Source organism: Pelobates fuscus, chromosome 1, assembly GCF_036172605.1.
Source record: "Pelobates fuscus isolate aPelFus1 chromosome 1, aPelFus1.pri, whole genome shotgun sequence".
NCBI classification, from domain to species: Eukaryota; Metazoa; Chordata; class Amphibia; order Anura; family Pelobatidae; genus Pelobates; species Pelobates fuscus.
In genome coordinates, this window is record NC_086317.1 from 373,240,990 (window position 1) to 373,265,015 (window position 24,026).

At 37.9% G+C, this 24,026-nt stretch overlaps 1 protein-coding gene across 3 annotated transcripts; it reads right to left on the reverse strand.

Moving 5' to 3' along the window:
• Positions 1 to 23,978, reverse strand: MTRF1 (mitochondrial translation release factor 1). Of its 3 annotated transcripts, XM_063425965.1 has the most exons (10): positions 23,767 to 23,978; positions 22,530 to 22,961; positions 21,568 to 21,659; positions 13,060 to 13,141; positions 9,178 to 9,285; positions 8,455 to 8,627; positions 5,838 to 5,955; positions 4,434 to 4,570; positions 3,804 to 3,902; positions 1 to 1,787 (listed from the first exon to the last, which is right to left on the reverse strand). In XM_063425965.1, exons 2-10 carry the CDS (start codon positions 22,939 to 22,941, stop codon positions 1,671 to 1,673), a joined length of 1,338 nt encoding a protein of 445 aa, XP_063282035.1. In that variant the 5' UTR covers positions 22,942 to 22,961; positions 23,767 to 23,978; the 3' UTR covers positions 1 to 1,670. The 3 variants fall into 3 exon arrangements, with proteins under 3 accessions (XP_063282035.1, XP_063282037.1, XP_063282036.1); XM_063425967.1 differs by lacking the exon at positions 9,178 to 9,285; XM_063425966.1 differs by lacking the exon at positions 23,767 to 23,978 and having other exon boundaries at positions 22,530 to 23,532.
• Between the last annotated feature and the right edge of the window lie 48 nt (positions 23,979 to 24,026).

The window sequence follows — 24,026 nt, forward strand, 5'->3', positions numbered from 1 at the left end:
CTAATGCACAATAAACTAAAAAACAAAACATACAGTAAAATGCAACACTAACACATTTTACCAAATATGGAATCATTGACGTTCCCTTATTTATACAAATCAGTGTCCTTTATGACTCCCAGAACCACATAGTATATGCTGTAAATGTATTCTTAGTCAATTCACCAGGTGTGGTATCCAGGATGTTCAAGATCCTATGGTGAATATATTTGAAATATTAGAGATGGTATACTGCTGTGAATTGGATATTCAAAACCAACCAATACATATTTTTCATGGTTAATGGTTATTAGCGTTGGTGTACAGTATCATCCTCCTGCTATTCTCTAGCAATCATGCTAGTAGAGGTCCACTAATTTTCAATCAAGCCAGGAGATCATGTTGTGGTGTACAATTAATCTAATTTAAAAATGAATTATCATAAAACACACTAACCACATAATTATATACACTATTTACAATAACCTAATCAAAGACGCAAAAGAGAACCCTTCATTCAGACCATTTAAGAGTTGTAGATGCAGAAACTTTCCCATTGGCGAAGTCATAAATCCCAGTCTCCTTTCATAGGAAATGATGGCGTTTTAGGTCATGTATGTCTCTGTTACTCCTAACAGAATGTACATGTTCCATTATTCAGACTTTAAGTTCACAGAAGGTCTTACTGACATACTTAATACTACAGAAGCTTGTTAGCAGATAGACTACCACTGTGGTGTTACAATTCATAAATGACTTTGATTGGAATGTACATGAATTAGAATCAGCCTAGGTTTTAGTTGTTCTTTGAATATATTTGCAGGTCATACAATGAATGCATTCAAATGTTAACAGGAGGATTAAGCAGCCATGTTCTCATATGTGGTATAGGCTTAAGATGACTAGGTTCCAACATATTTGTCTAAAACACTTGTGTCTGGGCGTTAGATAGTGTAGGGGTAATGACTTATGACAGTTGTGAATCTTCTGTCAGCAATGGCTAATACCTATCCCTATTCAGTACCTGCTTGGCAGAAAGCCATCCTGCATCAAAAGCGCCAATCATCTTGATCAGTCCTAATTTAAGTGCAACTTTGTGTATCTATTAGTAGGGGTAATGCATGGTTTAGGTGGGTCATCAGCTAATATATCTCTGTCCTGCAACTTAGTTACCTCTTACCTTCTTCTCTTTGTCCATGTGTTTTCTGTTTTACACTAATACCAACCCTTAAAACAACAAATATCTTTCCTATTTTTATCTTAGAGTAAAACTGTCAAGATCAGCAGAGGGAATCTTAATATACACAGGTTTATATGTTTTCATTTTGTTCACACATTTTATTAAGAAAGCTTTAAGCATTTGTATGATTTGTACATTTCCTTGCCCTCCTCCCCCTCCTTTTTCTGATCTGGTGGTGTGTTGGATAGGAATTTGGTAATTATTGTAAAATTTTACTACAGCACAGTCTGCTCATTGTAACCAGTCTAGTAACCGTTCCACACAAATGGTTATTGAGCAAAACAAAGTCACCTTGTCGCTCATTGGCTAAACTTAAAAATGATCAAGGCCACTCTGCCAGATGTTGTTTATCATGCAATTCACTCTGTTGGGTTCAACAAGGCTGTAAGTTCCTTAGGGACAGTAGGATGAACAGATGTATTGCTTCAAGCTTGAGAGCAGCTTGTGTATATCATCTATTAAACTTCGAGGAATCCTTTTCTATAACTTCAAGAAGGGCCTCGATGTCAGCAGATTCTTGTAACTTGTATATTAAATCATGTAAAAGGCTCTCCCCACTGAGAAATTCCTGCAAGAGTAAATCAAACAATATTGCGGTGATCATATAAACTATGAGACAAGCTTTTAATGCCATACCGAGTATCATACTATTGAGATCACGCAGGATGAACCAGACTTCTATAATTAAATCTCCTATAGACAAGGTAGTTTGCCATGTCCAACACGGGTTTGTAGCAGACCTCAAGAAAGGCAACTACATTTTTCTCACCTCTTCCATGGAAATCATTTAGTTTAAGAATCTCATTATACCTTTAACCCCCTTAAGGAGGGTATTTCACTGTCAAAACACAAAAATAAATCACAGTTTAGAAGATATAACCCCCCAAAAAACCTGCATGCATTTAACTATTCATTTTGTCATTGGAGGTAAATTTAACATCTTGCAAAAGCTGCAGATCTTGTCTGAAGCATTTGAAAGCCCTCTCCTAACCCGCCCCCAGACTTTCTGCAGCTGTTCAATTACAGACAACCTAATGCTGCACAATAAGAGGATTTTGCAAAGCAGGTACTCCTAGCAATTGCCTGCCTCTTGAGTTTAGCTCCACTGAGCTAGCCAAACCAGGAAGCAACAAGATGGTTTGTTTATAATTGAAACCTCCAATTTTTATAAAAGGAAACAAAAATATGACACACTCTTCACCCATAATTCACTTCAGCAAGCTGAAGAAATGCTTTAAGGGTCTGGACTGTCCCTTTAAGGATGCATTACTGAATTATTCCATCATGGATGGATGTCATTCACTGAAGGACCCATGACAGGATAATTCTGTCATGTGCTATTTTACCAGCAGGGTAACAGTCATTTTACAATTGGGGCTCCTCTTTCTCCGCTGGAGCCAATATTAGGGGTCCTGTGCTGACTGATCAGCTGTATGCAGCCCTTTCAATGGGAATTTAAAAATCACCCACTGCTACAACTTGGAGACACAGACTGATGGATGAGCTGTATTCAGCACTAAGAGTGAGCATGGCATACATGTCTTTAATTAGATGAGCATATAAATGCCCATAGCAGCAACATTGTGTGAGCATGGTTAACATTTTTATTAAACCTCCATTCGTACAGATTCATGAGGATAAAACAGTATGTTTTTCATATTTCATAGTTCAGATTCATATAGGATGTAGAAGTTGGATTATAGAAATGTATCCTTTGGTAATTACAGTATGTGAATACACACACATACATACAAGCAAGCAAGCGCTCTCCTATACAGTAAGTCTGCATGTATCAGAATTTTTATATCACCATTAACTATAGGAGAATATGTATATGACCGTATGTATGCATAATGTATGAGAGTGTATGTTCGTATATGAGGTGGATATGACAGACGGGAATTGTGTAGTTTAACCCCTTAAGGACACATGACATGTGTGACATGTCATGATTCCCTTTTATTCCAGAAGTTTGGTCCTCAAGGGGTTAAAGGACTGCTGTTGGTATACGCAGTAGACCATATGTGCTGCAGAATAGGTTATTGCTGTATAGATGCTAATAATAATAAATATGTAATTTGTACTAGTGGCTGCAGGTATGTACAGTAGGGGCAGTATAATTTATACTAACAGCATTATGCACTAAACTCCTTGTTTTCATGAATTACATACGAATGATAAAAAGGAGGCAAAAATAGCCACTCTGTGGAGTTGGATAATTTTTCCAGATCAGTTATTTTTATCTTTGTACTACCAAATTGAATTTAAATCTTGAAAATTCAAATCTTGAGTTTAGTGAATACCCTGTAAGAGATTCATATTATAAATGACAAAGGACCCACACAGAGAAGGTCAGTGTATAAAAACGCCACACAATGGGAGACAGAGACAGGTAGAAGAGATGAAGTGGGTGGGACATTCCGTGCAAAATTTAAGTCTGTTAAACAGAACTTTAAATGAGTAACTATTAGCAAAGTGGCAGAATTACCCCTGGATCTGTTAGTATATTATATGATTTGCTTGTTATGCAAGGAAAACGCATAACAGACTATACATTTTCCTGGTGTTAAAGAAGAGTATATACCTTTATATTGCGCACTTCATAGGATATCCTGTGATCAGTCACTCTGTCCTGAGTGAAATTGTACGTACGAATTCTATCAGACTGAGCTCTGGTTCCTACCTGTAAACAAAACATCATATGCTGTAAACCAAACATACCTTCAATCAATATGATTCTCTTCTTAAATACTCTGCTATTTTATGTTTATCAGGAATCTGAGCAAATTAATGGCTCTTTTTTAGCATAAAATGAGTTTGCTGGTGTTTCCCACATTGTTTGTTCTGTTTTTTGGGGCTATTGGAAATAACTGCATCATCATTAGTTGCATATTTTTTAAAGTTAGTGACACAAAGCTTCCACAACAACCTCAAGCGTGTAATAGGTGGAAGAAGGGCAGGTATTAATGTCCTGGCTGGTTCCCCATCTCTCTATTTCTTGCTTTATTCCCCAAATGCCCTTATACAGGCCAGACTAATGGTCTAGCCTTCACACGCTGAGAACAGACAAAAGCTGAATAACTTCAAACAAGTGTTAACTACTTCTCCCATGAACAACATTAAAATAAAATCATAAAACTGCACTTATACCACTAGATATTACTCCATGTTCTCTCAACCACTTTGACAACTCATTACAAAATATGTTATGAACCTGCAATTTTCTAGCACTTTGCCTCTGAGATAGTTCATTTTCTACGGTTTGTTGATGCAGTTTAGCTTTCAGCATTTTCATTGCCTTGTCCTTATTTGAAATCTGGGAGCGTTCTTGTTGGCACTCCACTGCAATACCTACATAAATCCAGAGGGTACAACTGTAATTATTTATACGTTCTATAGCAGTCTAAAGTCAAGTAATTCATTCCTCCCACTCAAACAGTGAAAATCCATTTTCTTCATATAATTTAACATCCACAAACATACAATGATTTAGCAGAACATTCACACTAACAGAAATACAGATTATTCAACTGAAGATGAGAAAACCCCTAAAGGGTTACTCCAACCACCATGACCACTTCACTTCAGTGATTTCAAGTGTTCATGGTAGTAGGAGTCTTTAAGAAGCAATTGATTGGACACACTAGGGCGCTGTCAGTTGTATTGGCATGCTGTCCCCCAGCTCCTTTGGCTCTGAATGTATCAATGCGTAGGTCCTTCGGATTAATTTTTATATCTATCTGCAAACAAAGTAGAAACATTGGCAGGCGTAGGCAACCTTCGGCACTCCAGATGTTTTGGATTACACCTCCCATGATGCATTGCCAGCATTAAGTGTAGTAAGACCATTATGGGGGGATGTAGTCCACAACCTCTGGAAAGCCGAAGGTTCCCTACCTCTGTGCTAAGGCAAGGATGACAATAAATGAACAAGTAATGCCCGATAGAGCATGGTAATTATATATAAAAAAACAAAAGAGAGAGATTTATTAAAAACTTAATGAATATTTAGTTTGTTAATTACTATATTTACTACTAGTGAAATCATCAGCTTCTGCCATCACATCTTGTCATTTCTCAGGGGAACAGGTAACTTCTTGTATTATGCACACCATTGCGCACCTGAGATCATCTATGAATTCTGCAGTTTTGTAGGAACTCTTTCATTTTATAACAAAGCGTATCAATGCAGAGTGATGAAATATGAAGTAAAGGGATTGGGACTACCCTTCTATATCTGCACATGTTCTCCATTAGAGACAGGTCTATCTACTGGCTCTACTTTTGTCAGTACAAACCAACATATCTTATATGGCATGCTGTTCATTGCCTATAAACTATTGCTTTTCTGTTATGTTTTATCTCACTATTGAAGTAGATAAGAGAAGAAAAAGGAATTTGTGTGCTCCACTTTAGGTTTACTTATTTACACCAGTATCTAAAGGGATGTTTGTAGTTGCCACCACTAACTTGACATCAAGTACATATGACTTATCACCCATCACGCAATGACTGATTTTTGATAATTTACAGACAGTTTTATTTTTAAACACTTACATTAACACAACATTAAAGCTTTTATAAAGAAGCATGTTCATTTTTGCCCTATGGTTTTAACCTGTAGGTATGTGCACAACTCTCACAGCGCTGTCAGTTGTATTGACATGCTGTCCCCCAGCTCCTTTGGCTCTGAATGTATCGATGCGCAGGTCCTTCGGATTAATTTTGATATCTACCTGCAATCAAAGTAAAAACATTAAATGCTGATGATAAGCTACCACGTCCTACATTTGTAATAAAGTTGTCTGTGTGCATCAATGTAAATTTTTAAAAAAATTATGAATAATCAAAGTGCACTCATAGGGCTTTACGGTGGAACAACCCAATTTAATGTGAATAAATGTTGTATACTTTAAATCATTTCACAATATCAGATTAACATTTCAACCCACTCAGGGTCTTTTTTAAAATCACTGTGTAGATAAAATAACAACCTAAATATAGAAAAAAAAAATTAACAATACCGTGCTCACCAGTATACATAATTTAGTCATTTTACATTTGGGGGGACGGAGAGTTAGAAAGGCACAGAGGGAGAAAGAGAAGCAAGAGCAGTCAATTCTCAGAACAGAAATGGGCTCCACCAGTTTAGAGACTCTCATTCTGATCTATGGGGTAAAGCAGGGGGTTATCACACATATCGTTTAATCCTTGACCGCAGGTGTTCCACTCATCAAAGAGGATTATTGTAGCTGCGAAAACATTCTAATGGTGCCCCCATTAAATATTTTGCGAACGGAGCTATGCACAGAGTGCACTACAAACTAGCAACTGTGCATGCAAGCTACTGCAGCTTAGGCTCTTGATCAGAGTTAGCGAGGGGAAGTGGTAACTTGAATGATGTACGAGCACAAGAAGAGCTTTCTCCTGTGAGGAATAGGACAGGCATATTGTTTTATATTACCAAAAGGTGTGAGGGGAGACAAAAGGCCTTCCATTTACTAGAACTTAAGCAATGAGCATATGTTTTTATGGTACTTGGAGTGTCTCCTAAATATACATATATATATCAGGCATCACAAAAACTGGTAGGTAGAAAATATTCAATACCTTCTTTCTTTCACAAACAAGTCTAGGGACTAGTGCCTCTAGGAAATGCCTAAACATGAATAATATAATATGTTGTGTCTGGGCTTTACATATAAATCTTACTAAAATAGTGTTGCAGTTACAACTTCTTTATCGCACTCTCTCTAGTCTACTGTTTCACTTCCCTGGAAGTAATGTCACATTGTCAGATGGGAAATGCTTACAGTGCGTAGCTGGATGTGTGAAGAGGCAGACCTGGATTGGAGCAGTGAAAGGATTAGAGAGCGTTGTCAACATTGTGAGGTTTTAATCCCTTATTTATTCCATACATAGTGGCCCCAGACTGACCGATGAGCTGTAAGCGGCACTTAAAAATGAGTGCTGCATACAGCTCTTTAAATTCGATTTAAATACTCTTGGCTGAGCAATTATACTCAGCCTCGTTGATTCTCAAACTGCATGCTGTCCGAGAGGGTCTCCCTGCTGGTTGTGATCAGTGCTGTGCTTTGCCAGCTGCCCAGCGCTGGTCAGAGACAACATGCCTCTACTGCAGCATGAGAGGGAGATCTCCCTCTTATACTGCAAACAGTCAGTAGATGGCATTCAGAGACCACTCTGTACTGTTTTAGTTTGGAAATCCCTTTGCTGATATCAGCACTGACATTAGCAGAGGGAATCCCTTAGGGTTAGGGTATGGTACAGGTTAATGTAGGCCTAGGTTTAGTGTCGTGTTAAAGTTAGGTTAAAGCATAAGCATAGGTGTAGGGTACTTTTGTGGTTAACGTGTGTGGAGGGGTTGGTATAGAGTTAATGTAAGCTACTAAAAATGTATTTAGATCCTAAACATATGAGGCATGCAACAATTAGGACTGATACATGGATATATTTTGAGTCTATTTTTTTCTTTATTTGCACTTTATGTGTAAAAACTATTATAACCAAAAATGAGACTTTTTGTTTACATTTTTTCCCCTATCTTCAACATTTTATTCATACTTAAATTTTAGGTAGACATATAAGATATTAAAAGAGCCCTTTCTCTCATTTAAAGCAATAATATATAATATGTATGTGTGCACTTAAAGAGAAACCATTAAAGTATGGTTGGACAAACATATACCACAAATTCTAGGTTTTGTGTTGGTTCAGAAGTTAGGTAATTACCTCCGTACTTAAGGGGTTAAAAAGAAGCTGTGATTCTGTTTCGCCTAAACCAGCAGCAGTTATGAAAGTTGCAAACAGCAGCAGCTTCTAATCACCAGTGATCAAACTTGACAAGTTTAGATGGTGAGAGACAAGTAATCGCTTTCCTGCTCCTCCTTGGCCAGAAGAGAGACAAAACTCTAACCAGAACCAAGCCCTGGGTCAGAATGTTTGTAATTAATCAAATTTGTGGCAGCCACACAAAAAGTTATTTATGCAGGGCAAGGGCCTCTCAATCCAATGCACAGAGATTACACCCCTCCTGTTACTCCGTTAGAATGTCTGCATTGTTTGCACACACACTGTGTCTTTCCTCTAATATAAGCGCTGTACAAAATACATGGTCAGTAATTATTCCTCTTACATAGAGAGCTGACATATCTATCAACACCAGAATGCTTACAGTAACAATTATACAAACACGTTCACATTATACGTTTTACCTCGGCTGGTTGGGGAAGCACAATAACAGTCATGGTCCCTGTGTGGATCCTCTGCATCCTGGATGAAAGGCCAACCTCAGGGATCCTCTGTACCCTGTGAGTTCCTCCTTCATATTTCAATAGCTTATACACTCCTTGTCCTGAAATCCGTGCGGCTGCATGATGCAACCCACCTGCAAACACAATTCATGGGCTCAGATAAAAATGGCTTCCAAGTGTACCACAATCACATCATTAGAAACATGCCTTCTTTAAAAAGAGTGCCATACTTTAAAGGAATACTCAAAAAAGCTCTAAAACAAGGGGTCTCTGGGTATATTTTAAGAGGTCTGTGAACTTGGATGAAAAATAAAATTACATCTGATCTTGAATAACCACTACAAATATTTAGTATTTCAATGTACCTGCAACAACTGGAACATGATATGAAAATATCTGTGATTTCTATTGGTCACAAAATGACAAGTACTGCCAATACTACTGGGGGGTCTGCTGCATTCTTTCATAACGGAAGGACATTATAAAGTGTTGTAAGAGATTAACCTAAATAATCCCTCCCCCCCCACCACACCTGAAAAACAAACTACAAAAATCGATTTGAAAATGTCCTCGGTTTGGGGAAGAAATTTAATTCTGAGTCTCTGTTTTCAAGTTATTTTACATTATGATCATTTCATCCACAATAAAAGAAGATTTTGGAAAGGTAGGGACACGATACTCTACCATATTCGGAGGGAGTATAATTCAGAATTTCAAAGCACCAAGATTTAAAATCAGCATAATTCTGATACATCTCAAAAACTTCTTTGGTAAATTGTTGGCAAATGTCACCTGAAAAAGAAGCAATGCAATGAGTAATGATTTTCCCCGAACATGGCAATCATATGCCTTTCCATATATTAAATGTAAATTATAACTATTTGAATCATGTATGTCATCCTCTATTAAAGTGGACCTGTCATTTTTATCTTAACAACTATATTCTTGTTAATGCAACTTTTATTTGAAATAATTTCTTCCTTGTGCTGGATCTCAATATATGTGCACAACCATTTTGTTTTCCTCTCCCCATGATGTCAGAAGTTTGCCCTTCTGTGGCAAAATGTGATTGGTAATGGTAACTTTAACAGAACCTTGCTTTAAAGGAACACCAATGCATTAGGAAAACAAACTTGTATCAGCGTTATTTAATGCATTAAAAATAATATCAGGAAGTATTACTTTACTGAGAGGGTAGTGGATGCATGGAATAGCCTTCCAGCTGAAGTGGTAGAGGTTAACACAGTAAAGGAGTTTAAGCATGCGTGGGATAGGCATAAGGCTATCCTAACTACAAGATAAGGCCAGGGACTAATGAAAGTATTTGGGCAGACTTTGGCCAGAAAGTATTTGGGCATAATTAAAAAAAATTGGGCAGACTAGATGGGCCGAATGGTTCTTATCTGACGTCACATTCTATGTTTCATTAGGAATACAAACGTATCAGCGTTGTTTATCGTCTCCTGCGATGTCATGGAGGAGGCATGGCTTCCTCTTTAATGGTTAATTGCATCAAATTTCCCCTTAGGAATGAATTGAATCAAAGCTTTCCTATGGCGTCTGCAGTCACATGACAGAGGTTTACTCGGTTGCTGCAGCAGAAAGCACCTCTAGAGGCTGTCAGTATGACAGCCACTAGAGGAGGATTTAACCCTGCAATCTAAACAAAACTACAATGTTTTACACTGCAGGGTTAAACCTGCATAATCACTGCAACCAGATAACAGATTACATTGCCTGTGCGACTTTAGTGTTCCTTTAAGCCCATTGTCAAGACTTGTAAACTTGACTACTATGCATGTATGCATGCAGTGCAAAAACATATTTTGGTGACATATCTGCTTTAACCCCTTAAGGACCAAACTTCCGGAATAAAAAGGAAACATGACATGCCACACATGTCATGTGTCCTTAAGGGGTTAATGGAATGCGAATAGACCAACAGACTAATAATAAAGACTCATAGACTAGCATTCAGAAAGAACCCCAACACATCCTGAGAGTTGGTCTATGGGGGCTCCTGCAGTTTTGTGGGATCCTTTAGAGACACTCGAGTGCAACATTGACACAACTATGGGCAGCTCCAGAATCTATAGATCTTTAACAAAAAAAGATGGTAGTGCCCACAATTGAGATTTTCAGGTATATTTATCTACCTTAAGCTTCTGCCAACCGCCCAGGCAACACAAGTGGATACGTATCCCCCCCCCCCCCCAAAGGTGACATTGCCACTTTAAAACGTCCTATCTATATTCTTAACAATAATTTCAGCTTTCAGTGAATATAATCTTCTTATATACAGTGCCTTATGGATATATGTCAGAAATTTAGTTTAAGTAGGATCCCATTTTCAGGGTTCTTGCAATTGTTTCTGCATGTTATTTTCACACACATATATTGGATTTATCTTAAACCATGTGTTTGGTTTTAGTGTGTAATTGGGATTTCCGTTACCTCATTTTTCTAGTTCATACATTCTCATGTTTTATGAGCATGTCTATAGAGATATGATTTATTTCACATTCGGATTATGCAGAGACTGTTATTAATGTTGTCTATTTCACAAAGTAAAGACTAAGAAATGAATACATGGTTTAATGCACGTTTTGTTTCAGAGGTTAATCAGTTAGTAATCCCACATTTTTTTTTCACAATATGAGAACAATATTCCTTTTTTGAAGTTTTTTTTTTTTTAATTACGTTTTTTCCCCTACTCTCACTTCCACTTTGACGCAATGAAAATCAGAAATTTCTTACTATTAATCTCTTTTTCTTAGTCCAAGCAGCTTTTCCTATTTTCCTCCCTTTGTACTATATCATAAGTAAAAATGATTTATCCTTCTGCAAGTTTGTCACTGAGTGGGCAGCTCAGGGTGGAGTTGCCCTTTATAGTGCTAGGAGAGAGGTAGTCTACGGGAGGAGTTGCATTTTATATTTATTAACTTTTTGGGTACTACAGGTCTTGTGAGTGAGAGGTAGGGCAACTGCCCATCCATATGTGATCACAGATGCTTGGACACAAAGAAATATTTTTTTTAGGTGTAATTGGAAAAGGTAGAGATGACTCTCTGTCTGCCCCCCCATAAAAATATATATAAAAAAAAAAAGCAAAAGCAGAAAAACACACAAACCCAAATTCTATGAACAAAAATGCTTTTAATTAAGTGGTTAAATAACAGACCCTGCTGGGGCTGTAGTGATACCGGAGAAACTGACGGAAGCCAAGCACAGAGAGATGGACACAGGTTTCTTCAGGAAGGAAGAGATTCTTTATTGGTTCACCGATCGGGACTCAGAGGGACTAATGTCACCAAAATACAGCAAGTTCTGAGCCCCGGACAATAGTGCAGGCTCCTTATATAGGCATATAACTCCTCCCATATTAAGCTCCACCCACACATTCTCTTGACCAATCAATACAAATAAGAATTAACTTCCTGCTTGACCGCATGGCCTGTCCAGCACAATGGAGGGGGGGAATACTACATCCTGTATTCTCGCACATGCTCTGTACACTACTGATCGCATCTTGCCACGTGCAACTAACTGATCGATACGTCAGCATATGCACGTACACATGCCACGTGGTAATCTCGGCCTACTAAATTTATTTTTACCGAGATTCCACCACAGTAGCAGTTGTCAGGCAGCTAGGGACATTCTCCCCTTTCCCAGCAACAGCGAGAGTAGAGGAGCATGTATGCAGGGATCTATGCATTTGTCACCTTAAAGGACCACTCTAGGCACCCAGACGACTTCAGCTTAATGAAGTGGTCTGGGTGCCAGGTACCTCTAGGATTAACCCTTTTTTTTATAAACATAGCAGTTTCAGAGAAACTGCTATGTTTATAATGAGGGTTAATCCAGCCTCCAAATCCTCTAGTGGCTGTCTCATTGACAGCCGCTAGAGGCGCTTGCGTGCTTCTCACTGTGAAAATCACAGTGAGAGCACGCAAGCGTCCATAGGAAAGCATTGTAAATGCTTTCCTATGCGACCGGCTGAATGTGAGCGCGGCTCCTGCCGCGCATGCGCATTCAGCCGATGACGTCGCGATCAAGATGGAGAGGAGGAGGAAAGCTCCCCGCCCGGCGCTGGAAAAAGAGGTAAGTTTAACCCCTTCCTCTCTCCAGAGCCCGGCGGGAGGGGGTCCCTGAGGGTGGGGGCACCCTCAGGGTACTCTAGTGCCAGGAAAACGAGTATGTTTTCCTGGCACTAGAGTGGTCCTTTAAACCTGTGATTATTGCACCTTATACAAATTGTCACAACCTCTTGCACTTCCCATAGATCTTTTGCTACCTTTAAATACATTGTATACTTATCTGGTGGTCAGAAAACGTGACATTACAAGGATTTGGGCTGTTGCAATCACTGTGTGTATGAATGGGCACACATTTTTACCCCTGCTAACCTTCCTTAGCACCAGTGGTGAATGTTTAAACTTCCACACTGAATCAAACTGCAAATCTGTAAGAGGTTGTACCACCCCTCTGAGAGTTTCATTATTTATAATACAGCACAGAAAAAAAATACTTATGCTAGGGCAATAAATAATACGACATTCTGACCTCCAGTAGTTCTGCCAGACGTCACTTCTAATACAGCATCACTCATATCATATTTTTCATTCGGAACCAAGATCTCCAAGAGCTGGAAGCAAGCAAAGGAAGTAAATGTCCACACCATCTGTTTAAAATACTCATACAATAGCTGGCACATATCCAGGCTTAAATCTAACAACAAAACATCTAAACTCATGGTAAACATCATTTCACTCTTAAAGCACAACTGGATCCAAATTATTTGAAGGAATTTTGCAGAGAGCAACTTACTGCCAGGGTGTTGCTGTGAGGCCTTCATCCCTCAGTCTCTAAAGTACAGGGAGTGCAGAATTATTAGGCAAGTTGTATTTTTGAGGATTAATTTTATTATTGAACAACAACCATGTTCTCAATGAACCCAAAAAACTCTTTAATATCAAAGCTGAATATTTTTGGAAGTAGTTTTTAGTTTGTTTTTAGTTATAGCTATTTTAGGGGGATATCTGTGTGTGCAGGTGACTATTACTGTGCATAATTATTAGGCAACTTAACAAAAAACAAATATATACCCATTTCAATTATTTATTTTTACCAGTGAAACCAATATAACATCTCAACATTCACAAATATACATTTCTGACATTCAAAAACATAACAAAAACAAATCAGTGACCAATATAGCCACCTTTCTTTGCAAGGACACTCAAAAGCCTGCCATCCATGGATTCTGTCAGTGTTTTGATCTGTTCACCATCAACATTGCGTGCAGCAGCAACCACAGCCTCCCAGACACTGTTCAGAGAGGTGTACTGTTTTCCCTCCTTGTAAATCTTACATTTGATGATGGACCACAGGTTCTCAATGGGGTTCAGATCAGGTGAACAAGGAGGCCATGTCATTAGATTTTCTTCTTTTATACCCTTTCTTGCCAGCCACGCTGTGGAGTACTTGGACGTGTGTGATGGAGCATTGTCCTGCATGAAAATCATGTTTTTCTTGAAGGAGGCAGACTTCTTCCTGTACCACTGCTTGAAGAAGGTGTCTTCCAGAAACTGGCAGTAGGACTGGGAGTTGAGCTTGACTCCATCCTCAACCCGAAAAGGCCCCACAAGCTCATCTTTGATGATACCAGCCCAAACCAGTACTCCACCTCCACCTTGCTGGCGTCTGAGTCGGACTGGAGCTCTCTGCCCTTTACCAATCCATCCATCTGGCCCATCAAGACTCACTCTCATTTCATCAGTCCATAAAACCTTAGAAAAATCAGTCTTGAGATATTTCTTGGCCCAGTCTTGACGTTTCAGCTTGTGTGACTTGTTCAGTGGTGGTCGTCTTTCAGCCTTTCTTACCTTGGCCATGTCTCTGAGTATTGCACACCTTGTGCTTTTGGGCACTCCAGTGATGTTACAGCTCTGAAATATGGCCTAACTGGTGGCAAGTGGCATCTTGGCAGCTGCACGCTTGACTTTTCTCAGTTCATGGGCAGTTATTTTGCGCCTTGGTTTCTCCACACGCTTCTTGCGACCCTGTTGACTACTTTGAATGAAACGCTTGATTGTTCGATGATCACGCTTCAGAAGCTTTGCAATTTTAAGAGTGCTGCATCCCTCTGCAAGATATCTCACTATTTTTGACTTTTCTGAGCCTTTCAAGTCCTTCTTTTGACCCATTTTGCCAAAGGAAAGGAAGTTGCCTAATAATTATGCACACCTGATATAGGGTGTTGATGTCATTAGACCACACCCCTTCTCATTACAGAGATGCACATCACCTAATATGCTTAATTGGTAGTAGGCTTTCAAGCCTATACAGCTTGGAGTAAGACAACATGCATAAAGAGGATGATGTGGTCAAAATACTCAATTGCCTAATAATTCTGCACACAGTGTAGAGCAAAAATATTTTTTTTTTTTTTTTTATTTTTTTTTTATTATATTATTTTAATTTAACGTAAGACCGGCCATGGAGCCTCAGCATCATGTCAATTGCCTTCTCGTAATCTATGTTAGCTAGTGAATGATGCCTAGCTCCCCTGGTCATATCTTATCAGACTAAACAGACAAAACATACGTGGAAAATTGTTCATTCACACAGTGCACCAGGGGCATTAGGGAGCATATCGCGGAAATTTATAAGTTTAAGGACCAGTTTCTTTTAGTATATTCTATGTTATTGGTTAGTGGATATCTCAGTTGTCCAGGGTTCCCATATCTTAATGTGTTTGTTTGTCATATTAAGGTTTCTATATACCTGTTTCTCCATTAAACGTTGATATCCTATTTGGGATTCCACCTCTCTCCATGAGGGAGTATTTACAGTTTTCCAATATCTGGCGATACAAATTTTAACCGCCATTAGAATATGAATTATTAGATATTTTATAGTTTTAATTTTAGTAGGAATATTCATATGTAGCAAGAATAGTTGTGGAGAAAGGTCCATTGTTATTTTGAGAATGGTATTGATTTTTGTGGATGTCACTTGCTTTAAAGAATCCAAAGCATTGCAATCCCACCATATGTGTCTAAACGTTCCGTCACATCTTAAGCATCTCCAACAGAGAGGTTCTGTGGGAGAGTGAAATCTTGCAACTCTCGCTGGAACCATATACCACCTATGGACCAATTTAGTCTGTAATTCATACAAACTTATACTATGAATCGCTTTTCCAAGCAAATCGAATGACTCCCTCCATTGATCCAATGAAAACTCAGTTCCAATATCATTTTCCCATTTCAACATAGATTTCATTTTTCCCTTATTGTATCTACTATATAGAACCTTGTTTATTTTTGAGACCATATTATTCTTATGTTCTATACCAAGAACATTATCTATAAGTGAAATATTATGTACTGGTTTAGATTGTATAAAGTGTTTGATTCTAATATATGTAAAATGTTCGTTATCAAGTCCTTTTGTGTCAGTAAGAATTTGTTGAAACGATTTTATTTTAAGATCTGGTTTTAGAATATCAGCTAATTTTACAAGACCATTGTCTTTCCATTTTTTAATGTTAATGTCCTCTATATATATTTGTATTATTTCAATTGGTGAATTTATAGTTAGATGTTCTGTAATCTGTAATTTCTTCTTCAAAGTTTGTATATTAGAAAAAATATCCAGTATTATCTTATTTTGTATTTTTAATTTAGCGAATGTTGAAGAATCAATCCAATATAACATTTTAATATCAAATATATTACTCGAGATTTGCTCTTGGTCTATCCACAAGTTGTCCATATTATCGTTATTCCATTCTAGGATATGGGAGAACATAATTGCGTCATGTATTTGATACACATCTGGGAATGATATTCCACCGTCCTTAAATTTTGTAGTTATGTATTTGAGGGCTATTCTTGATTTTTTTTTCCCCCATAGGTATTGTGAAAATATTTTTTGATATTCTTTTAATATGTCTTTTGGGACTTTCATAGGAATGGTTCTCATTATATATTCAAGTTTGGGTAGTAAATAATGTCTAACCGCGTTAGATTTCCCTATCCATGATACGTATAGATTATTCCATTTAAGTAACGTATCTTTCATATCTTTGAGCAATGGGTAGTAATTAATTTTAATTATTTGGTTCCAGTCAAAGCTTATTTTAACTCCCAAATATTTTATGCTCTCACTCGACCAAATAAATGAAAATTTAGATTTTAGAGTTAGAAGTTGTTGTTCTGGTAAGTTGGTGTATATCACCTGTGTTTTATTTACATTGATTTTATAATTAGAGATAGATCTGTATTTCTCAATTAATTCCATAAAATGACATAATGAATCCTCGCATTCAGTTAATGTTAGAATTATATCATCTGCATATAATAGAACCTTGACTTGTTTGCCGGCAAGATGAATTCCTTGAATTTTTTGGTCTAATCTAATGGCTGAGGCGAGTGGTTCTATAGTCAAAGCATATAGCAATGGGGCAAGTGGACATCCCTGGCGTGTACCATTATTTACATCAAACCATTCCGATGCAATACCCCTTCCCATAACCCTCGCCGTTGGGTTAGTATAAAGAGACCAGATCAAATCATATATGAAATCTTGAAACCCAAATGCTTTGAGGACCCTCGACAGGAACAACCAGTTTACCCTGTCGAAGGCCTTCTCTGCATCCACGGCCACAAACAACGATGGGATCCTATTATCATCTATTACCTGTATTAAATTTAAAAGTCTGCGTACATTATGAGCTCCTTTCCTACCCATGATAAATCCGGCTTGATCCGGATGGATTAAAGTCGGGACAATTTTTTTTATTCTATCAGCTATTATCCTTGAAAAGATCTTTATATCAATGTTTAATAACGAAATAGGTCTATAATTCGATACAAAATGTGGGTCTTTCTCTGGTTTTAAAATGGGAGTAATCATTGTTTGTAACATTTCGTTGGGGAATTTTTTCTGGTCTCTTACTTCATTATAAACTTTAAAGAGAAGAGAAGCAATAGGGGTAGAAAATGTTTTATAAAAGGAATCTGTTAGACCATCTGGTCCCGGAGCTTTCCCTTTGCGGAGTGTTTTTATAGCATGGGTAATCTCTGTCATAGATATCGGAGATTCCAAATCTTTAATCTGTTCTATATTAATTTTTGGTAATTTACAGGTAGATAGGAAAGTATCTATCTCTTCAGGCGTTGAGGTAATCTTTGGGAGGTTATATAGTGACTTATAATATTGACCAAATACTTCCCCTATGTCAATTGGGGATAAATGATCTTTGTTGTTATATTTGATCTTTGTAATTCTTTGTTGTCTTTTTTTGAATTTTAGTTTATCAGAAAAAACTTTACTCGTTCTATTTTCTCCATGATACCACAGCTGTTTTAACCTTATAATTGCATTGTTCACTTTGTTTGATAAACTAGTTTTAATTTGAGTTTGTATTTGTTTAATTTTGTTTAATTTTAATATATTGAAATCTTTTTTATTAGTATTTTCTAATATGGCTAGTTCTATATAGAGATCCGTTAAATTTTTCCCCTGTTCTTTTTTCAATTTTGCTCCAATTTTTATAAAATTTCCCCTCATGAAACATTTATATGTACACCAAAGAGTAGTATTGGATACTTCTTTATTATCATTAAATCTTATAAATTCTTCTGCTTGGTCTTTCAAGTATTTTAGGCCAGATAGTGAGTCTAGAATTTCATCTTTCATCCTCCAAGGTGTAGTTACCTTGGTGTCATTTTTTTGTTTAATATTAGTTATTATCGGTGCATGATCTGACCAGGATATATTATCAATGTTAGAATTCTCAAACTTATGTAATCTGTACGAATTTGTTAGAAAAATGTCTATTCTAGAATAGGTTTTATGTACATGAGAGAAATACGAATAATCCCTGGTGTTAGGGTGATGAACCCTCCAGATATCATATAGATCGTGTTCTATCATGGCATTAGTAAATGATCTGGCATTATTAATTATTTTTCTTGTATAATGATTACTCTTATTAGTTAGTGTTCTATCCATTTTTACATCTGGTGTAACATTCATATCCCCAGCTATTAATAAAGTTCCTTTTTTGATTTTTTCGATTTCCTTAAAAAGTGATTTAAAAAATTTACTAGAGTAGATATTTGGTGCGTATAGATTTACTAGTGTATATATTTCTTCATTTAACTTACAGATTAGAATCAGACTTCTACCTTGGTTATCTTTTTTTTCCATGATAAGTTCGAATTTAATATGTGCTGAAATTATTATTGCGACTCCTCTCTTCTTTTTAATATAGTCTGATGTAAAAATTATTGGGAATGTAGAAAATTTCCAGTAATTATTTTTCTGCTTCTGCCAATGTGTCTCCTGAACGAAACATAGGTCTATTTTATTTTTCCTAATTGTATCATATAAATATCCTCTCTTTTGGGGGGTGTTCAGACCCTGGGCATTAATAGATAACACCCTAACCATATTCGCAGATCTTTACTGATCCTTTGTAATCTATAGTAATAATTTTGAGAACTTCACTCCACTTCACTCTCCATATGCCCCTGGTGCACACATTCATACATACAAAAATATTTATTAAGAATACTTTATTACAGCCACTGCCAAGATGTGTCATACCAACCTTTCAACCCCTCACGATCTTCGTCAAGACTTATCACTTCATGTTTACACACACACAGGGGGAGATTTATCAAAGTGCCGCTGACACTTTTTTCATGTCATTGTTTTTGCTATTTCTTGGTGCAGTTTATTAAATCTGTCAGATTTTCGTGTAACTTTTTTGCACCCTAGCTGTCATGTTTTAATATGCACAGCTTTGTCACTGACGCAATATACTTTTATGACACTTTTTGTAACAGAAAAATAGAAGAACTGTTCCTGCCACTATAAATTTGTCAGTCTTCAGAAATGGAAATGTGTGTGAAAACTGGCAAAATTTATTGTAAAGATCAAAATAGTGACAGAAATTAACAGTCACTTTTCAGAACACTTTGGTAAATATCTCCCAGTGTCCTTACCTTGTATCATTGTATGACTTCTGATTGTTGGCATGAGCTTCAGCTTTTCGTAATTATTTTCTCTTTATGAAAAGCTCGAAAGTGACATGCAGCTTTAAACATAAAAATTTCTTTATCTTTATTTCAATTAAATGAGCAACACATAATTTGTGAGAAAAATGTGGAGACAATCTAACCTGTTTGAGGATTAATTCGCAATAGCAATGTACAAATATAATTCGACTGCTAGAGAACAGGGGATGGTATTTTTTTTTGTTTTCAAAATTTCATGATGCAACAGTATGCACCTGGGAGCTAGTCCTAAGCAGCCATATGTTCCCATGTTTCTGTGGCCATATACTATGCACGAGTGCAGCACCAGACTGGCTTGGACTTTAAGGGACATTGTAGCACTGTAACATCTTAATCTCATTGAAGTGGTTATAGTGCCCGGAGTCCCCAGCGCTGTCTTTACGCTCCACATGAAAAAGTCAATGTTTTAAAACTGCGTCACCATCTGCAAGACCGTGGGATCGTCCATAGATAAAGCCACTTCCCTGCAGCCATCACAGATGACGTCTGCGGGATTGACACTTCAGAGGTAGACGGAGGTAGCTCCACCCAGTGTCTAGAAGCGTCAGGTGAAGGAAATATACAGGGACAAAGTAGTCCCTACTTTGTCTCTGTATATCTCTTGACTGGGTTGTAATTTTAGTGAAATTCTAACACAGTCAATATGAGTATTTCATAAAGATTTTATCTTTTTGAAAAAGTAATTTTTCAGGGGCTGGTGACCGTGCCACTTTAATGCTAAACAAGAGTCCCCGGCAACTCATCCCTTCTGTGCTGATTGGGCTATTGAGAGAGCATTAGCCTGTGCAACAATGGGCGGCTGGGATTGGCTGGGAGGGTCAGCTGACTGCTTTCAGTTTGTCCCAGATATGAATCGGTATTGCTACAAGAAATATGCAATGTCTGCCTTATCGATATCTCCTCTGGGGATGGAGCTATGGGAAGGCAGGGACAATCAGTATTAAATTCCTAAAAAAAAATGCTTTAACACTGAATGGAGGGACAGTTCCAGGTCACTCCAGACACTATAACCAATTCAATGAGATTAAATGGTTATAGTGCCTACAGTGTCCCTTTAAACACTCCAAGCACCATAATAACCACAATGCACTGTAGAACAGTGTATCTTCTTACCTGCAGTCCTTCCGGTGTCTGCTTCCTACCTTTACTACTTCCATCAAAAACTAGGGCTCAGTTCTCTGGCTGAGAGTAGTCAGCAGCTGCTCTCAACCAATGAGCTAGCCCTGCAGTGCACAGGAAAGCCAACAGAAGCTGTTGCTTAGGAGCTTCCGGTTCTCTATAGGAAGTAGTGGAGGCAGGGAGAGGCACCTAGCAGATCCCAAGTAGGGATCTTTCTAAAACGGTTTGACTTCTTAAACTGGTAGTTGTTATAGTGCTCTGTAGTGATTATAGTGCTTGAAGTGTTCCTTTTTAGGGACACTATAGTCATAAAAACAACTTTAGCTTATTGTCATTTAGGAGTTAAATCACTGTTTATGCAGCCTTAGTCACACCTCCCTGCATGCGACTTACACAGCCTTCCTAAACACTTCATGTAAAGGGAGAGCTAATGTTTACACTTCCTTTATTGCACGGCCTGCTTAATTTATAATTTCTTATCTCCTATACTGTTAATAGCTTGCTAGATGCTGCAGGAGCCTCTTGTGTGTGATTAAAGTTCAATTTACAGAGAAGGAGATACAACTTATAAAGTAATTTAACATCTGATTGCAAATGAAACCATGTTTTTCCATGTAGGCTGTCAGTCACAGCCAAGGGTGTGTTGCTAGGGCTGCATGGACAAAAACAAACGTGATTTAAGTCCTACATGGCAGAGAATTGAGCAGTGGGACTGGAGAGGTGTAATCTAGCCCTGCAGTGCACAGGAAAGCTAACATAACTGTGGACAAAAGAGCACAAGTAAAGTGGATGAAGGCAGGTGAATGAAAAGGCTGACATTGAACTGAGGGCTGGCATTGCCATTCTAATGAAGACTTACCTTTCTGCATAATATATCAATCTTTTGGTTCATTGTATATTTTTCTTCTATGGCCAGCTCTAGCAGCTCCTCCTTTTCTTTGCTGTCTATATCTTAAAGAAAACAAATACGGGAACAGTTAGGCAGTGATTTCAAGTACAAGACTAATGGATTTTCACTCTGAATTGTAGCACACTTAAAGGGATCCTATGGTGCCAGGAAAACAAAGCTGTTCCCTGGCACTAAAGGGTTTTTAGGTCCCCCCTCTCCTGCAATGTCCCTCAGCGCTCGGTCAGGCCTGCCCACTCTCCTCCCCCACCGCCGACACGGAAACTTAATGCGCATGCGTGGCAAAGGCCACGTGCGCATTAGACCTCCCCATAGGAAAGCATTATTCAATGCTTTCATATTGGGGAAAATCTGATGCTTGATGTCCGTGAGGACGTCTAACATCAGATAACGGACCAAAAGTCTTTTAGACAGCCACAGAGGGCAGACTTAGAGCTACAGTGTCCTTTTAAATCTGAATGTTAAAACACAGGCTAAAACAGACTATCTGAAAAAAAAATCTCATACAGTATAGCTTGGGTATTTTAAGCTCAATTTACAACAACTCAGGGTTTAGTGACTAACCCTATTGTTGTGAGTTCTAACTAGAGAATACTTGCCTTCATAAACTTACACACTAACTTTTTATAGACATGTTCATCTGACATCATCAGGTATGTTTAAATATATTTCCCGGATTTATCCATGGCAGAACTACAGATGGGTAGCTCCTCCCACTCATTAATTGGACAGGAACACCTCCTAATAAAACAATAAAAGAAACTCCATCCGCGGTCTTAGTCCAATGACACAAACAAGAAAAAAAAAAATTAAGGGCGGGCGTATAGTGCTGCCATGGCCTCTTCCCGGGAAAATAATATATTGGTAAGTATGATACAAGTTTTATATATTTACACACACACACTCATCCTTACCAGCACACATGGACTCCAACTCTCTGGCTTCTAGTTCCGCTGCCTGTATATCGTGAAGAAGAGCAGTGACTGGGGAAAGCTCAGAATGCCTCTTTCCCAGACTCCTTCTATCTTCCTCTCGAACAGAAGTGTGGTTCAACATTTCACTTAGACGTTCATGTTCTTTGCATAATGAATTTAAGTAATCTTGCAATGTTTCACTTTGCCATATAGCGTGGGAATCCTTACTGTAACATCTTCTTGTGAAATGAGCATGTTGTGGAAAAATTGTACATCTACTCTGCAAATGTAACCCATAAGCAATTTGTTTCATATATCTAAATTCTGCTCTTTGCAGAGCAACTATGGGAGTCCAAGAATGCAAATTCCCAAAACAGCACTTCAGTAGCCCAAAGCTACAAGAACGATTCATTGTGACAAGTCATTCCCCTCCTAAAATAAATGTAAAAGAAAAACACTTATGATGTAGTTATTTTGACTCGTTTCCAAACTAGGAAAAAAAAATGACTTAGAATGCGCAAAACCTCAACCCTTTTGCCGTTCTGTTAGTTCCTGAACAAGTCAGAGGGAAGTCCACATCTTAAATGCCAACAAGTTCCCTCTGCAAGAGAGATATTGCAGCCCTGAAAATATCAGTTTGGCCATGATTGGACCATGTCTGTGAGATGTGGCTGTAGGGGTGTACGTTTAGTTTACCATTTTGACTTCTTGAGACGCTATTAGTGTGCTAATACACTAAAAACAGAATTCATAAGAATAAGAAAAAACACTCAGGGGCTTGTCCTTCAATTAATCCTTGCTCATATGTCACACTGATTGAATATTGCCATTTACTGCAATTAAAATAACTCCACAAGTTTTAAAATAATATTTCCCTCATTGATTAACCAAAATGTAATAAGACTAGAGTTAATCTGTATCCAATTAGATCATTTTGTGATCTTAAATTGAAAAGGGAATATAAAGCTTCACATACCAACCACCTATTTTAATCATCTGCTCTATTTGCAGCATATAAAAAGGGATAAAATTTGAATTGTATAGATTACAACATATCATTTTAATGCACCATTTAAAAAAATTGGTACACATATTGTTCATAAATGCAAATAAAATGGGTTTCTTTTCCATGAGGCTTGCTGTTAGTAGCTAGTGCTGCTTCAATGTGGCATTCAATGGGTGATATGAGACTATCAGGTGTCACAGTGTAGTGTATGTGACCCCAGTTGCTACTCACCCCAGCTTCCTAACTAGACCCGTGGGTGACCTGGCTACCAAACTACAGCTCCCGGCATGCAATGCTGAGCACTATATACGGCAGCCGAGAACTACCAAAACACATCCGGGTGAGAAAAGACACATTGAAACGCGCTCTACTTTACAAGGCGCTGGTAACTCTTCCCTGCGGGTATACCCGTTCGCAGACACTCTCACGGCTGTCTCGCTGTGAAGCAGGAAGACTCGCTGGAAAGCGGCTGAAATGACGTCATCGCCACG

What these genes read in the sequence shown, in the direction of transcription:
- MTRF1 (XM_063425965.1), bottom strand. Translation starts at nt 22,941, where the DNA reads ATGAATCGTTCTTGTAGCTTTGGGCTACTGAAGTGCTGTTTTGGGAAT. An exon ending in TTGATATATTATGCAGAAAG is followed by an intron (nt 13,142 to 21,567) that starts GTAAGTCTTCAT and finishes GCTTGCTTCCAG; the next exon opens with CTCTTGGAGATCTTGGTTCC. An exon ending in TTATACTCCCTCCGAATATG is followed by an intron (nt 8,628 to 9,177) that starts GTAGAGTATCGT and finishes TTGTGTTTGCAG; the next exon opens with GTGGGTTGCATCATGCAGCC.